Source organism: Calliopsis andreniformis, unplaced genomic scaffold (genome assembly GCF_051401765.1).
Source record: "Calliopsis andreniformis isolate RMS-2024a unplaced genomic scaffold, iyCalAndr_principal scaffold0022, whole genome shotgun sequence".
Lineage (NCBI taxonomy): Eukaryota > Metazoa > Arthropoda > Insecta > Hymenoptera > Andrenidae > Calliopsis > Calliopsis andreniformis.
This window is the reverse complement of record NW_027480432.1, coordinates 13345312-13363144: the sequence shown is the minus strand read 5'-3', so window position 1 is coordinate 13363144 and position 17833 is coordinate 13345312. Positions and strand designations below refer to the sequence as shown.

General features: G+C 36.1%; 1 protein-coding gene across 4 annotated transcripts in view; it reads right to left on the bottom strand.

Annotated features, from left to right (window-relative positions):
• Twin (CCR4-NOT transcription complex subunit 6-like twin) overlaps window positions 1-17833 on the bottom strand; it is a 227186-nt gene that overhangs the window by 101822 nt on the left and 107531 nt on the right. For all 4 annotated transcript variants that reach the window (XM_076391462.1, XM_076391463.1, XM_076391461.1 and 1 more), the window contains exon 5: window positions 10692-11004. In XM_076391462.1, coding sequence (XP_076247577.1) covers window positions 10692-11004 — 313 coding nt within the window. The remainder of the gene's footprint in view (window positions 1-10691; window positions 11005-17833) is intronic.

Sequence of the window (17833 nt, the reverse complement as noted above, 5' to 3'; positions counted from 1 at the left end):
TTTTTGTAGACTGCTCAAATTTGAACATATTGTAGCCTTTAACGATATTTAAACGTACCCCAAAGGATTTTTCAAAATTTTGAAAATTGTCGATTTTACAGTTGTCTGAAGTTAAGTGCTACCTTTTTTTAAAAAAATGATAGCTATTGAACTAGTAAGCAGATGGAGCTGAGCTTTTACGGTGCTTATAGAGAAAACATTAAAGTTTGTAAAAAAAATTATTTCAATTAAAGAAAAATTGTTTTAAAACCATTTTTTGCAATTATTTTAAACAAATGCAGGTTTTTAAGGTTTCAAAATTTTGAAAAATCCTTTGAGGTACGTTTAAATATCGTTAAAGGCTACAATATATTCAAATTTGAGCAATCTACAAAAACTTACTCCAAAACGTGCCCGATTTCGCATGGAATGACCCGTATATATTAGGTTGTGTAATAAACTCCCGCTTAATAATATTGTGTAATAAACTCGCGTTTTTTGTATTTGACTTTTTCCCGCAATTTTGTGTTTCGCAAGTCCTTTTCTTACGAATACATATATATGCTTTACTTAAGAAATCAAAAAATTGTGGGAAAAAATCAAATACAAAAAACACAGGAATTTATTACAGAACCTAATATTTGCAAAAATAAGTACATTAAGTCAGAAACGAAAAAGCTCTAAAAACTTTAATTTTTAACTTTAAGTTATACAATTTGTTCTTAAGTTATCATAATTAAATTAATTTTATATACAAAGTGTTCAGAAACTAATTTCGTAAAAAAATAAGGAAAAATAAAATGAAGAAACAAAGTACTTGATCAACTAAACAGTATAATCAAGCATAGCGAGATTTAATAATATAAAATGGTCAAGTGGACCGTGCTATAACTTCCAGAAGAAGTTACGTAGAATTGTGCTACTACCTATAGTTCAACAACGAATTACTGTCAAAAGCGCGCATGGCCGCACATAATTCTTTTGAAAACTTATTTATTGCATCCCTACTAACACCATGAATAAAAAAGGAACGGTTCGGAAAGATTCGGAAATGTTGTATTTAGTAGTAGAAAGAAATAAGAACGTAAAATATAGATTGTAACGAGACAGTATTAGCGTGTAAATAGTGATAAGTGAACTAGCGTAAAGTCGCTCGGCGATGCGACACGACAATGGGATAATCCAGGTAAAAAGGATCCGCTCGCGTACAAAGGTAGCACGCTGCACCCTCATTGGTTGACGCTAGGTACGAAAATAGGTATAAAAGGCGGCGATTAACGCAAAAACAAGAGTCTTAACGGAGCAGACGTAGAGCACAGCACTCCGGTCAACTGAACATAGGCAAAAACCAATCCTCCCTAGAGGAAGACGTCAGTACGCACGGCACCTCTAGGTTTCTGCAACCCAAAACCGTTCAAGCAGACGTAGAGACGGCTCTTGTGCGATTTTTCCTTCCATAACCAACCTATCCTCAATCAAACTCGGGATCATACTTGTCGCGTCGCGGACGTTCTTTTACCGGAAAAAAGCGAAAGACTAAAAATATTCTTTTCTGAATCGAACTCAAAGAAATTAAGTGATTTGTGTACCACCCAGTGTAAAATGTTTGATTAGGTGTTTCTGTTTCTTTTTAATAAACTGTGTTAAAAAGTGTTTACAAGATTACGTTTTTCACATTTATTTATTTCTTCTAATTGTTATTAAATGCATAATAACTATTTATTAAATTGATACTTCAGACCTTTCTGTTTGTGGTAAACATGGTAAATATTTCAAATTTTCAAGCATTGTGGGGTTACTTAGTAACTCTCGTACGTGTCGAAAGTTTGTCTGTTTCCTGTTTTTTAGTAATGTCAAGCTTCAATGAAGATTTTAAACAAGAAATGTGACTTAGAAAAGAAAATCTTTTTAGCATTATAGTATTCAAGGATTTTTCTACTAAAATTCGTATTGAACTATATGGAAAAAAAATATTTGAAAAACTGAATTTTGTCCACGATTGAGACATTTGGAACCACTGTGAGACGCCGCCCAATACCAGGAAATGCTGGGGTCAATTATGTACTCAGCGATGGGAACTAGGATGGATATAGCTTTTAGTGTAAGTAGATTATCTTAATATTCTAAGAATCCCAAACAAATTCACGTAACTACGCTGAAACGAGTTTTTAGGTATTTAAAAGGAACGAAAAATTATAAGCTGAAGTACGAAAGGTATTTAACTGATGTCAGCGTATGAACAGATGCGAGCTGGAATCGCACAAGGGGCGCAAAATCGTTTGGAGGCTACCTGGTCAAGATAAGGGAAAATGTTGTAGCATGGCGAAGTAAGAAACAGGAACTAGTAGCGATGTCCACATGTGAGTTCGAACTTATAGCGATAAGCGAGGGAATCCAAGAGGCGAAATGGGTTCGCGGTATAATAGAAAATCTAGAATTAGATTTAAATAATCAATCTCCGGTAGAATTAAAAACAGACGGCAAGGCCGCGATCGACTGGATGAACAAGGAACGGGTAACAAATAGGACAAAACACACAAACCGAAAATAATACTTTATTAAGGACGAGTTAAAATCGAAATCGGTGATTAGATCGGAAAAACTCGACGCTGACATGTTAACAAAGCCTATAACGAGTGGAAAATTAAAATCTTATTTAGTTGAAAATTATAAAATAATGTTTATAACTTGCTAACATATATAGAATAACCTTAAGATCAATCAGTATTAATATTAGATTATAAGATGAGTAGAGTACAAACTTTATGTAAAGCGCAACCGAAGGGGGCTATTGTGAGTGTCGAGTATGCGTGTGTGCGTTTGCACTTTTTGAGACGTGTGGGTTCGAAAGGGCGAAGCGCGCGCTCTGCGGAGGGAGATTGAAACAGACTGTGAAGAAGAACAGAAACAAAATGTGAGACAACATAATTTGTTTATTGTATTTTGTTTATGGTATTTCGGGAACAAATACACGATTATCTTGCTTTACTCATCACATACTTAATAAAAGAAATATTGATTCTTAATTAATAAAAGAATTATTGATAATTACAGATACTTACAATCGTGATATTGTGTGAGTAAACTACGAATATTAAAATATAGTTCATTCTAACCCTGTTGCGCCATCAAGGTTATGGGGCCAGGTATCGTGTTGAGGTTAAAGCTCGAGAAAATTTATAGACATATGTAAAGATGATGAGCATTTCGAAGACTGAAAAAATAGATCGTCTAAATGGGGATAATCATAGAACATGGAAGTTCTCAGTCAAAATGTATCTGTCTATGATCTTATGTGAATAGCGCTGAAGTGTCCAGGGTAGATGCAACACAAAAAGAAAAAATGTAACTTGAGTGTAAGATGGAAAAGGAGCTTGCAGCCATAGTACTGGTTGTTGAACCAGATCAACAAATACACATAATGGATTGTAAAACCGTGGCACAAGCATGGAACGCTCTTTAACAAGTATATGAACCAAAGTCTAGACAAAGAATAATACAACTTTTATAACTTTTATTAAGAAAATGAGACAATCTCCTCGTATTTATCTAGAGTAAAAATAATTGTCGATTATTTAGCTTATGCGATGCTCTCAGGGTTACCACTCTGGGTTCGTACGATACGTTAACAATTTGGCTAAAAAACTGGCCAATTTAGAAGATACCAAGTTCACTTTGAACGAAATCCAGAAAGCGTTGTTAATGGAATATGAAAGACGCATATCAACAAATCAAGATCAGGATCATCAAAGAGATGAAGTATCAGCTTATCTAGTAAATAAGGACAACCACCACAAAGATTTTAAGAAGCCAGATAAGAAGTCACGTTAATAGCTGAAGAAATTGGGGATGTATTGGGTTGGCAAATAAGTTCGTTCGGTTTTTTAGTGTAATAAAACACAACTTTTTGATACATAAAATAAATTTTAATAAATTATATATTGGCCATCTTTATTGATGACCTCTTGCCATCTTTCTACCAACTTCATTATATCGCGTTCGTAAAACGTCTGGGGCTTATCGGCGAAAAACCAATCCAAGTGGTTCATAACGGCCTCTACATCCCTGGCGGTTTTCCCGTCCATAGAGTTCTGCAACGACCGGAACAAATGATAGTCAGAAGGGGCTAGATCCGGTGAATATGCAGGATGAGGCAAAACATTCCAACCAACCGTAATCAATTTATTCCGAGTGGTCAATGACGTATGAGGTTTGGCGTTGTCGTGGTGGAAGACGGCACCCTTGCGATTTGCCAATTCTGGACGTTTTGTGTGGATTACTTGATTCAATTTTGTTAATTGCGAACAGTATAAAGTTGAATCAATCGTTTTGCCTGACGGTAACAGTTCGTAATAGATGACACCCTTGAAATCCCACCATACGGGGAGCATTATTTTCTTTGGATGTAATCCCGTCTTCGAAGTTGTTTGTAGTGGCTCGCTGCTGTGCCCCCACGATCTTTTACGTATTATGATATCGTAGACGACCCATTTTTCGTCACCCGTCACCATTCGTTTAGAAAATGGGTCGTTTTCTTGGCGTTTCCGTAGCGAATCGCAAATGGATATGCGTGCGGTCAAGTTAGCCTCGGTTAATTGATGCGGCACCCAAACATTAAGCCGAGAAACGTAACCCAGCTGGCGCAAACAATTTTCTACGCTTGGGTAGGATATACTCGATGTCGTAGCAATCTCTCGTACCGTTTAGGATGGATTTACTCTGATTATAACCTTAACGTCACTTGAATTAATCTCAGTCGGGCGACTGGATCGGAGCGCATCATTGATGTCGAAATCTCCAGAACAGAATTTGGCATATGCGTTCTGTTAAGACATTATCTTGATACACACGGCATATCTTTTTATGCGTATCCGCAGCCCGTTTGCCTTTTTTAAAATAATACAGCAAAATGTGACGAAAATGCGCGATATTTATTTTCATGTTCACAGCTAGGCAGCACACACAATACTGATTTTAACCAAACCAAACACAGCACAACATAAACAGTGAAACATAACCTTTCAAATGTGCATTCGGTTTACACGATAGCGCTGACAAAACAAAAGCGAATACAAATGAAACTGACACTGAAACAAAAAACCAAACGAACTTATTTGCCAACCCAATAATATTGAACACAAGAGAAAATTGCATAGATTACGAGGTAACACTTCATAATATTTATTATGTTCCTAGGTGCCGCATAAATCTCTTATCAATTGCACAAACAGGAAGAAAAGGAAAAACGATTAGAGTTGATGAAGGAGTTGCAAAAATTACTAATAGAAGGACAAATAATATCATTGCCACTACTCGTCCACAGGATAACCTGTACGTTTTATAGGGAAATGTAAAAAATCACGTTCCTGATAAAAAAGGAACTTCATTCCATAACGGTAAACGAACCAGGAATGTGACATTACAGGTTCTGCCACATAAATAATAAAAGTATATCAGAATTAGCACAGAAGGATTACGTTTATGGATTGGATAACAAGATGACAAATTCTAATCAATGTTATGAATGCTGCCTGGGAAAATCGACAAAAACACCATGTAAAACACTTCATAAATAGTCGTCTTCAAGAACATTGGAATTACTTCACTCTGACGTTTGCGGACCAATGTAGGAGACTATGTCGAATGGAGGTTCGACATATTTCTCAACCATAATAGATGATTATTCGTCTAAAATAGATGTAATATTTTTAAAATGAAAAGATGAAGTAGTAAACAAAGTTAAAGAGCATATAGTGAAAATCGAAACTCAAAAAGGACGGAAAGTCAAACGTTTCCGATCCGATAAAGGCTTAGAATATTGCAACAAAGAGCTTCGAGAATTTTTTGCAGAACGAGGGATTACAGATGAAAGTATATATGTCGGGGCTCCTCAAATAAACGGAGTAGCGAAAAGGGCTAACCGCACTCTACTAGATATGGTCAGATCAATGCTACTTTCAGCGAGGTCACCTCAAACCCTTTAGGCCGAAGCTGTAGCCACAGCTGCATATGTATGTACGGAACAGAATGATTTACAGCAACGTACAAGGTGATGTATCGGAAGGAATTTGGCTGGAAAGACAACCGAGTGTTAAGCACTTAAAGGTATTCGCATGCCTGGCATATGCTCATCTTCCTAGTTAAAGCAGAAGAAAATTAGATCCACGTGCACGGACTTGCATATTCGTCGGATATTCGGATAGGACGATGGGATATCGACTATAGGATCTGAAGATAAGAGACATAATACGCACAAAGCACGTGAAGTTCGACGAAAATAAGGTGGCATTCGAATATTTAAATGGAAATAATACCTCATGTTGTTTTCAGTTCAAGGATAAAGACAGGAATATAACAAAGAAAACAATAAATTTGAATCGACAACCTGAGGAATCGCTAGACGAATAATCAAGCGATGAGGAAACGGATGCTAGTACGTCAGACAATAATCATGAGTTGGATGCTGATGAAGAAAATGAAGGTACGCAGATAGTGGGGGAAGAAGATAAATCAAGATCCAAAAGGAAGGTTGGTAGGCCCAAGAAGTCAACATCTGTATGGTCGAAAGAGAAAACCAAAGGAAACAATGAAATTAAATTTGATGCAAATCGAAGAGCCAAATAGTCTACGAGAAGCCCTCTCGTCACCACAAGCAAACTACTGGGAATCAGCAATTCGCGAAGAAATAGAAAATTTAGAGTTATTAAAAACATGGGAAGGCACAGAATTAGCCAAAGGAAAAACATGTATAGGGAGTAAATGGGTATTCAAAGTAAAAGCAGATGAAAATGGTCAATTTGCTCGATATAAAGCCAGACTCGTAGCTCAGGACTTTGGACGAAAACAAGGTACTGATTATGACAAAACGTACGCTTCTGTAGTTAGTTTTGGAGTCATAAGGCAATTGTTAGCACTCTCGGTAATTTATGGATGACAAAATCGACACATCGACGTAAAGTGTGCCTACTTATATGGAAGTCTCAAGGAAGAGATCTATATAAGAATGCAAACGATTAGCGGAGGTGAGAAGACGCGGTCCTAATTAGAACGAAGAATTGAACAAATATCCCCGTAAAACCGGATTTGTGAGACAATCGTCGTGTAGTTGCCTATACAAAGTGGACTTCTGTACATTCGTAGTCATATATGCAGACGAGTTATTAGTATTTGTCAAAGACAAAAATATGCTGAACAGGATAGTAACCAACATAGGTCAACAATACGAGGTACGAGATCTAGGACGAATTTCTTATTTTTTAGGAGTAGCAGTATGTCAAGAAGATGACACGATTATGTTAAACCAAAAGGGTCGTTAATAAAAGAGTGCGGAATGTCGAATTGCCGATTGGCTTATACTCCACTTGAAGCGGGAAACAAACTAACCAAAGAAGTCTAATTAGTGAAACAAAAAAAGAAGAAATCAAGAACATACCTTACGACAAATTGATAGGATCATTGATGTATGTGGCGCGGAACACGAGACCAGACATTGTTTACACGGTGACAAAGTTATGTCCATTTGTATCTAATCCTGGGAAGATACATTGGACGGAGACAAAGAAGATACTGAGATACTTGATTAAAACGTCCGATTTGGAATTAAAATATAAAAAGAAAGCACTAGTATTGAAAGTATAGACAGATACTGACTGGGCAGGCGACATGGATGACAGACGTTCATTCAGTGGTACGGCGATCACTATTGGGGTAAGTTTAGTTGAGTGGAAGGCATCAAAACAAAAACGTATAGATACATCGACGATGGAAGCTGAGTACGTAGCCATTTCAACGGCAGCAAAAGAAGCAAACTGGACAAAGTTGTCCATTCAAGAGTTGAATTTAGAAAAATGGATCAAGACGCCTTATACTATGTGGTGTGATAACAGAGCAGCAATTGCTTTTGCGAATAATCCGACAGAGTAGTCAAACACATTCATGTCGCGTACTATTACGTGAGACATGTTATTGATAATAACGTTGTATGTCTGAAGTACGTTGCCTCTTCCAATAATAAAGCCGACATACTGACAAAGGCTTTAGGCAAACTTGCACTTAGAAGCCACTAAGAGATTAAGATTAGTATCCGCGAATGAATTATAAAGTAGGGGGATTGTGATTGGGTTGTAATTTCCACCGCAAATAATGTTGGGACCCGCTATAGCGCACCGTTTCACTCTCCGTCTATGAAATGTGGTGCTCGCCGTGTTTCTTTTTACGCATGTGTTCTTGATATAACGTCCAAAGAATTTAACCGCTATTTTTTACAATTAACAATATACTTACAATGCTATTTACTATTCAATACTATTTGCCATATATTTATATTGTAATATTGTGTGAATAAACTATGAATATTAAAATATAGTTCCATCATGAATCATTCGGGAATATTACACTCAAAAAACAGAACAAAATCTTATTCTAAGTCATAACACTTATTACAGGTATTTTCCAAAGAATTCTGAGTCTGCTTTCCGATCCCCACGAACTGATATTTGTGATTTCTATATTAAATGTGAAATTAAATTTGGAACAGATTGTAATGGCAACTGCAAATCATTTTATTCTGGCTATTTAAAAAAAAGTTGCTAAATATAAACAAGAGCATACAATATATACCGAAAAACGAGAAAAAAATGTAGCTACATCCAGCGATTGAAGAAAATTTACACGAAATATATATAATAAGACTTTAATAATTGATTTTGACTATACATAAAATTTGGCACTACCAAAATTAAATGTAAATTGCCAATATTATAAACGGTCATTATGATCGTACGTGGTTAATATGTACTGTTTTAGCGATAGTGATAGTAAAATGTACTATCATTTAGGATGTGATGGTGGTAAGAATTCTAATTCTGCCTGTAGTTCTCTGCATAACTTCATTAAAAACAAGTTATCTCATAATGAAAAATTTAAGAAAGTAATTATGTTTTCTGTCACGATCCCCTTCATGTCACCATAAGTACTTTCAAATGAATAGCAGTAAATCTGGTTTGGAAATAGACTATGGCGAAAAGCCGAAACGTGCAACGGCTATAGTCTTGCGAAGAAGTAAAAGAACTCGACGAGAAATATTGCAAAGAAAATCTCCGAAAGAGCTGTAGATTTCAACGTAGAGCCAAATGTCCAGCAATGGGAACTATTTCGGAATCGAATAAGTGTTTAAACTACAAAAACGCTCATCACAAAGGGGAACCAGTGAATGTACTCAAAAAGAATTTGCAAAGAAGAGTAAGACCTAACGACAAGAAGAAGGAAGATTATTTAAAGAAGCTCAAATTCCAAAAATCAAAATCCAGGTTCCAGAAGTGGAAAAGGAACAAGGAGAAGTTTTGATACATGTAACTATCACAGACAGAAGATAGAAATGACAGTACAGCCGACTCTAGTACTAGCCATGCTCAACGAAAAACAGCAACACTGCAAGAATCCGATTTTGCATTTGACAAGAAGAGTACGCAGCATTGTGTGTCTCTGTCTATTTAGTGCAAAATTGGACTCGCAGTGTTGCTGTTCTTCATTCAACATGGCTAGTACTAGAATCGGCTATGATAGCAGACTTACTTCCTTCTTTTGTTTACACATTGAATGGCATAACTGTGCACTTCTATTTCGTCAAGGACCTATCTACAAGAACAGATAACTTTCTAGAAAGTCCATTCCTACTTCAAGAAGAATCTGAAATTTCATATCATCATGGAATACTTGTAACCAATACTTAACTAGTGATACTTATTCATTTTTTAAATTTTGCAGAAATTGAAATATGTTTATAATCATCTGCAACAAGGCATAGAATTCCAGGATGGATTGCGTAATCCTGAACTTTCTGGACGGATATAGTGCGTAGTATACGTTACGTAACAAATTACATTGAGGACACATAATCTAGAAATCCAAAAGGATTACTCAACGCTACTCAAGATTCCTAAAAATGTCTATATTGGCAAAGCTGCAGCGAGCAATCACAATCATACTTGCTATGTATTGGCAACAAATACGGAAGAAATGGGCGTGGAGATACATATTGAACCTCAATATCTATCCTCAATATCAATTATGTTCCTCTGGACATATCTGACAAACATATATCCGCTGCCTGGATATAAAGCACGCAAATCAAACAGAAACAATAGGGTAGAAGAGATCTAAAAGACACTGAAAAAGAAGCATCTTAATTTTGAAGAACAAAATTATTTAGGAATTTGCCAATAGATCTTATTTATCAAGACATGACCTCAACAGAGTTCCAAATTCATATCATCGAATACATGTCAAAGAATGAAGTTCCTGTAAACACAAGATAGTATCGGTATCCACCTGTGCATCGACAGGAAATCCAACGACAGCTGAGAGAAGCATGTTTATCATAAAGTATAATCAAAATATTTAATTTACCGTAATTTTCCATTATGTGCAAGTTAAAAAAAAAACTAAAAAAAGATTAACGCTGATAGTAAAAAAAGTGTTGGTGAATGGTGATTGATTGCTGGATTTGTAACATCCGAAATGAGTCTTGATCTAGCAACTACTGTACTGATTTCTCAGAAAAAAACCCTTATAATAATTATTACAAAAAATAAGATCAGGAGCTTGTATTTAAAAAATATGTACATTACTAAGAAACTTAAGAAACTGATTCATATTTCGTTTCAATTTCATGTATTACTTACAAATTTACTCAAAAAGTATTTTGTACTTACTTTGCCGTCCTATAAAAAATGGCGCAGCCATCAACATATTTGCGATCATTTTCAGCCATCGTTTTGGCTCGTGATTTCGGAGAAAATATTCCGTCGTAGCCATCTTGTTTAAGCTCTGGTAAAAAAAAATTGTAGAACTGGTCGGTTTCAACTTCTTGCAGGCTGATGATGTCCGCTGCGTAGTGGCGTATTTCGTCGAGTATTCCCTTTTTTCGGTACTCCCAATCGAGGGCCCAGCTTGGACAATAGCCGTACATCTGTCGTGTTGCGTATTTGTCGCAAAGGACATTGTAACACATTACTGTGAATATGCCTATAAGAAAAATTTTTATAAAGGAAGAAAGAAGATTTATACATGTACAGTGGCGAATATATAAATAAGGAAATAATTTTGTCAATATACGCGATGTCCTGTCTCATGTGGGACCCGCTTCAGGGATTCTACACACGAAAACAATAAAAAAGAAGTTCATGTAAACACACGCCTTGTTCGATCTTATTTTCGAGGTATGGCAAATTTTTTTCGAACACCTTGTATCTACTTATATTCACAACATGTGTTCGAAATGCCCTCCTTGCATCTGAACACAAGCCTGGAGGTGTTGTATCATTGAATTTCTTACCGTTTCCAGTTGTCCCACTATAGTTCACATTTCGTGAAAGCGTTGTACGATTCTATGGCATAGTATTTCGACAGTATCAACAAATGTTCTCTGTATAGTGTATTTTAAATAACCCCAAAGATAATAACCCATTAAATTTAAGTTGGATTGGTCGGCAGCCCAGGCAACAGGGCTTCTACAACCTATCTTTTAGAGTATTCTCGCTATAGCAAGCCTTCAGAGATACACGTTAGTGGTACCGCATCTATCCCGGTGGGATTCTAGGGACAACTTGCCTGTGCTAATCTATTTAGACTCCGTATAGGTGAGACAATACTTATGTATTGACAAATTTTTTTATTTTTAGTTTTTCATCAATGAAAATTTCACAAATCGGCTGATGACATTTTTCTGATTAAAATGATACCAAATACGATATAATTTCGATCATATTTACTTTTTAATAAATGCTAATAATTAATTCTGTTTCAATATTACTTGTAATATGATGCACTGTGAAACTTTTCAGGATCGTTTTCTATCCTTCATAGATCCTCTAATCACAGGTACATGCTAAATGAAGAAATGATATATGTATATGTAGTATTTTATGAGTTTAAAATAATATGCAGGTACAAACTTGTCTGACATACTCAGCTATAATAATATGTTGATATCCCTATGACATATAGTTATATTTATAAAACTTTATACATCGGGTTTCAGAAACCGATTTGTACACTTTAAACCATTTTGTTTTTCGTTTACGCTATCACTTAGAGGTTCTTTAGCTTAGATGTTACAGCAACTGCAAATAAAATCGAGCATGACATAATTTTTACCATTTGTAAATTATGAGGAGTGGAACGTATGTAATAAAAGAAATCTTAACATTCATTAAACCGCTAAATATAAACCAAAGCATGATATGTTTGGCATCATTTTGATCAGAAAAATCTTCCCAAAATGATAATGCAATTTTTATTTACAAACAATAAAAAATGAGAAAGTTAATATTTTCTAATGATGTTACATTAGTGTTGTCTCACTGATACACAGACATTAAAACCTCTTCGGGATCTCATACGCACTATTTCCCAAGACTTTTCAATGAAGCTTTTATCTGGCAATAAAGAAACCTCTTAATCTTGCCTACTCGCTTATCGTACACAATAGCTGCACTGTAACCGTAATTCTGGAGAGTATGACGCAACTTCTGAACCTTCTTATTTATTTTCCTATATAAACCCGTCGATTTTAACCATCGGGGGATCAGAATTATATCGTCACGTTCAGAGTTAACGTCGCGTCATATTCTCCAAAGTCGATTATATTATGAGATCGGGCTAAAGTTCCCTTTCGAATCGGAGCAAACCTTATAAGATCCGCGAGTCGACATAAATTCTATTCAGGCATTAGTTTCAATCACTCTACCCCCGCATTGCCAGTGCGTTAAAACCGAGCATTAACTATTTGGTAATTTCTAAATACTCTTACACGTAACAAAAGTTACAGGACACAGCTGTAAACAAAAGATTTAGTTAGAATATATTTTAGATTTTAACTTTTCATTCGAGTTGAAGTTTGAACCTGCATTCTAACTCCACAATCGTTAGTAATAATCGAACGTTCCCACACGAAATATAACTTTACCGCTTGAGTTATATTTCTATTCTATTATTACTAAAAGTTACGAGGCCAAATTAACAATCCTGCGGCTCCCTAATTTTGCATCAGGTTCATTCGCATCCTAACAGTTCCCTGATTTCGCATCAGGTTCTTCTGGGAATTTACTACCTTCCTAGCAGCTCCTCAACTCCGCGTTGAGTTCGTCTGCGAATTTCAATCCTAGTGACTCCCCGATTTTGCATCGGGTTCGTTCACGAAGTTTCAACCTCCTTCGGCTCCCTGATTTCGGATCAGGTACGTCCGCGACTGATTCCACCATTCCTAAGGCTCCCTGATTTCGCATCAGGTTCGTCCTCGCCGTCAATAATCCTAGCAGCTCCCTGACTTCGCGTCAGGTTCGTCTACGCACCTTACTAACAAACTGACCCCGTATTCCTGTGTGAAAACTACAGACCACTCTCGCCAGCCTCAAGCGTTGCACTCGGCCGCGGCTCGTAACACTGGTAACGTGACGCCAAAATTCATAGTACCTACTGTATTTGGAAATCTTTCATTCAATAATTTTCTCGCAACTCGACTAACAGTATATTCAACTCTGTACGTAAGAAGTTGATATTAAATAATCACTTACTATTCTTGCCCGCACATTTGGATTAAATTGTTGGTGATGTCTCAAGAAAATAATATCATGCGAGTTTTTCTCAGCCCAATGATGTTTCTTATGAAAGCCAGTTTCACCATTGAAAAATACAAGAGATACAAAACACTGATCTTGATCGAGCATTTAGAGAAACCAAGTACAAAATGTTACTCTAGGTTCAAAGTCAATTTCCTTATTAGGAAATCTTCCTTATTATTAGTCAATTTCCATATGGATACAACTGCTGCTCTCTCAATGTTCTCCACATAATTAAATGAGAAACATTGACTACTATTGTTATTCTGTGAGCACTGCCTCTGTTATCTACTTCAATGGGATTTACAAGTCGCTTTTCCAAATTTATCGATGTTCGAGTTCGACTAGAAAAGTTGAAATTTCTTTTCCGCAAGAAACCAGAGTTATAAAGCCGTTCATGATATTCTTTAAAACTTTTCTGATTAGATAGACGCCTTCTAGGAAAACACTCTGAATACAGACATCCTGCTTCAGTACTATTACTAATGTTATCTGTAAATTGTAATATAAACATAGCCCATCCACTAATATCTTCTGAATGAATTATTTCAACACAGAACTCGCCATAACTCGAAAACAAAGTCGAATAGGACATATATTTATGTGAACTTTTTTTGTTGTTCTGGTATGTAGAATCCATCCCTGAAGTGTGTCTCACATGGGACGAAACATCCTGTAGTGCTGTGAGCACCAGCTACGCCGTCACGGCCAACTGGTGCTCACAGGAAGGAAAGACGTGAAGTTCTCAAAGTATCGATTAAGCAATAGAACTGTGAAGCTGTCATAGTCTTTGACAGGCCAACCAATGAAATGCACTTCCGAAAGCGCTATTATACAGGGTGCAACACATACACAGTTCAATATTTTAAACCCCATATGGGTTACAAAATATCGCATATTTTGCAGTAATAATGCTTCAAAACTAACATGTCTATGCAATTAACTACGAGTTCGAGAATTTTATAATTTTGTAGACATATTAAACAGGAGCAATGGAAGAAAAAATATTTATACATTTTGCTGTATCTTTCACAATTTAATTATTATAAAACTTTAAAATTAAACATGCTAGCGAAAAAGAATGTAGGTAACATACACAAATGTACTGTAAACTGATGACTATCAGCTGTTCAAAACTGACCCAGTGATCGACAGAGCGGAAACCGTTTACAATAAGCACCTCATTGAAGAACTTGTACTTATCAGGGAGTAACGTTCCAATGCACTAGACGAAAAGGAAGGAACAGGTTTCGAGAGGAGAGCGGCTTCCTCGCGAATTTAGAAAAATGGGAGTTCGTGTGGCCTGTGGTAAAACAGTGAAATCTACGACTCCGATCTGTCTAACATTAATAATTTATTCAAACTTATTAAATAATTGAACACTGAAAGAAAACGAAATAATATCAATAATTATTAACCAACTTGAACACGATAATGCGTGACGTAACTTGAACGTCGAGTATCGATATAACTTGTAATCGATAGCTTTAAAAACATTTCGAAAAAAACGGAGGTAAAATTGAATTTCTATAAACAATTCGTTTTTTCGAAATTTTTTTAAAGCTATCTTATAAGTCTTAAAAAACAATAAAACTTTTGTATGCAACATTTTTTTATAGCGCTTATACCTTGTGAGCTGTAAGCACCGACATGAAAAGGGCGACATGGATTAAAGGGGTAGTTTCTCCCTTAAAGGTGCGTATGGGCAGCTACTTTGTACGGCGAAATTCTTAGGCAGGATCATCGAGTAATTCTACAAAGTTTCATTAAAATCAGCGATTAACACTCACCGAACTTTCCTTGTAAGGCAACAACTCAGAGTCTGTTAACTTAAGATTGATCTTCAACATAACTTTTCTAACTTCGCGCCACCTGCATTACCGACACTCCATATAAGATGTCGTATTACGCGTCACGTTATTTTTACGTTATACCATTGACTAAGTACAGCAATAGACTTAACATCTTATAAGGTTTCGTGTCCAGTCAAACTGCAATACCAATTTAGAAATTTGAAGGTGTTTTTAGCATCCTCTGTTCATGAATAACGGCCAGTTGAAGAACTAATCACTAACGTAATGTCAGTAGGGAAAGGGTCTGTAGTGTTCATAAATACGTGTGACAACTTGTCTTCGGCGGGGATTGAAGAAATAATCAAGCGTTTGGTTTTGGTAGAATTGAGCTTTGTGCGGTTTCATGCTACAATATATTAATAAAATATATTAATAAAATAACCTACTTTTTTGAAGTAATCTTAAGATTCGAAGTAGTTTATGTTTGAAATATTGGCGAAAGAAGCAAAATTTTCTGAGTAAATCGTAACGTCGAGAGTGACACAAAAATGGTAATAGAGCTCCAGAGCCCCGTTTGCCTGGGGCAAAAAAATACATTGGATGTTAGATCTATTCCTATACTTAATCAATGATTATACATACTCACGTATAAAATCAGAACCTAGCTACTCGAAATGCATTCCATACAATTATTATTTTCTCAAATTAATTAATAGTACTCTATTATTAAGCGTACTCTAATATTAAAAGTGTTCTTTAGTACTGCCCCTTATTATGCCTAGAATATAGGAGAAGTATCTCTAGCGCCGGACGACACCTAATACCGGGCGTTACCTATACCTTTAAAAAATGAAATGCGACGAAGTGGCCAAATTGCGAAAGTAAACAAGAGATTCCCTTCTATCACTTTTGCGATTTGACCGCCTTGTTACGTTTCATTTTTTAAGAATACACATAGCTCAGCGCTACCCAGCGTAGATGTCCCTCAATCTACTGCTACTCCTTATAATCGTTCTGTTACTCTACCAATACATACGTCACTTGTATTGTTTGAGCTTTCTTATAAACAGGGCACTAACATAACATGTCAACTTTCATAGCGTCGCGTGGTTCTGTGACGACGGAAGCAGGAGTGGGAGAGCCCAGAGGGCTCGCGAGCCCTCGCTTAGACAGCAAGCGTGAAAGAAAACGTGCGAGGAAAAGTTTTTTATTGCATTAAAAAACGGTAAAGGACTTTTCAATTTATTTATCCACAATAAACTTGCATGTTTCGGCGTTTCCCATAATTTTGGGACACATAGGTATTTTATATGTAGGTTAAGAATCGATTGTAAGAGTTATGATCACATATCAATACTGGATGTTCATTTGACATGTCAAGTACCGCTATGCTCAAATTCAATTCTCTTAATACGTGCGTACCGGGCAGTTTTCACGGTATATCGCTACTAATGACGGGCAAATTTTCGACAACTTATGAAAAAGATATAAGATGGTATATTGAAATAAATCCTGAAGTAGGATTAGGCATCTGCCCCTCCGTCGCACAGTGCCGAAAAAAATGCGATGCACCTGTAAACGCTCGCATGTGCACTCTCTGTTGTATAAATGAGGGTAAAACAGTGCACATATGCGCGCACCGGCGTTTATGTATTAATTATCAATTACGAGTTTCTTTTCTTCAATGTATAGTTAATTATTTATCAATTAATTATTTAAGTTTTTTAAATAAATTGTTAATGGTAAACAGATTCAAGTCTTAGATTTTATTCTTTTACCGCACGCCACACAAATCTCCACTGTCCTGAATTCGTGAGGAAGCCACTCTCCTGATGAAGCCTATTCCTTCTATTTACCTAACGCATTGGGACATTACAATAGTTTGAAAAACGACAATATGTATTCCTTAATTCATAGACGGCTTTAAGAATCTGGTATGATCGCAAGTGACAAAAAAGTGTATATGTCTTAGGTGGAAGAAAAAATCCTTGACAAAGTTAATGAAACTGTTAAGTAAACAGAAATATCCTTGATGATAAACACAAGAAGACTAGCCGCGGCTCATAGTATTTCTCAACCTATAGTATGGTAAATAATACAATCAAGGCAACGTTATCCTTTTCATTTGCAACGTACACAAAGTATTCAACAGATAGATTACATTTTAAAAAAGACATTTTACATATGATTCCTGAGGTAATGTATTGAGAAACCTGCTTTCTTGTGTTTCGTTTTATTCACTGACGAGACAAGGTTCACCAGAAATGGAATACTGAATTATAATGAACACGTTTGATCGGAAAAGTCAAGGCATCAACAACAATTTTGTATTAATGTAAGGGAAGGAATTTTTGGGGATTTTACTTTCTTCCAGCTCGATAACATGAGACTGTTTATCTTGAATGTTTACAAAAGAACCTTCAGGAACTGTTACATGATGTG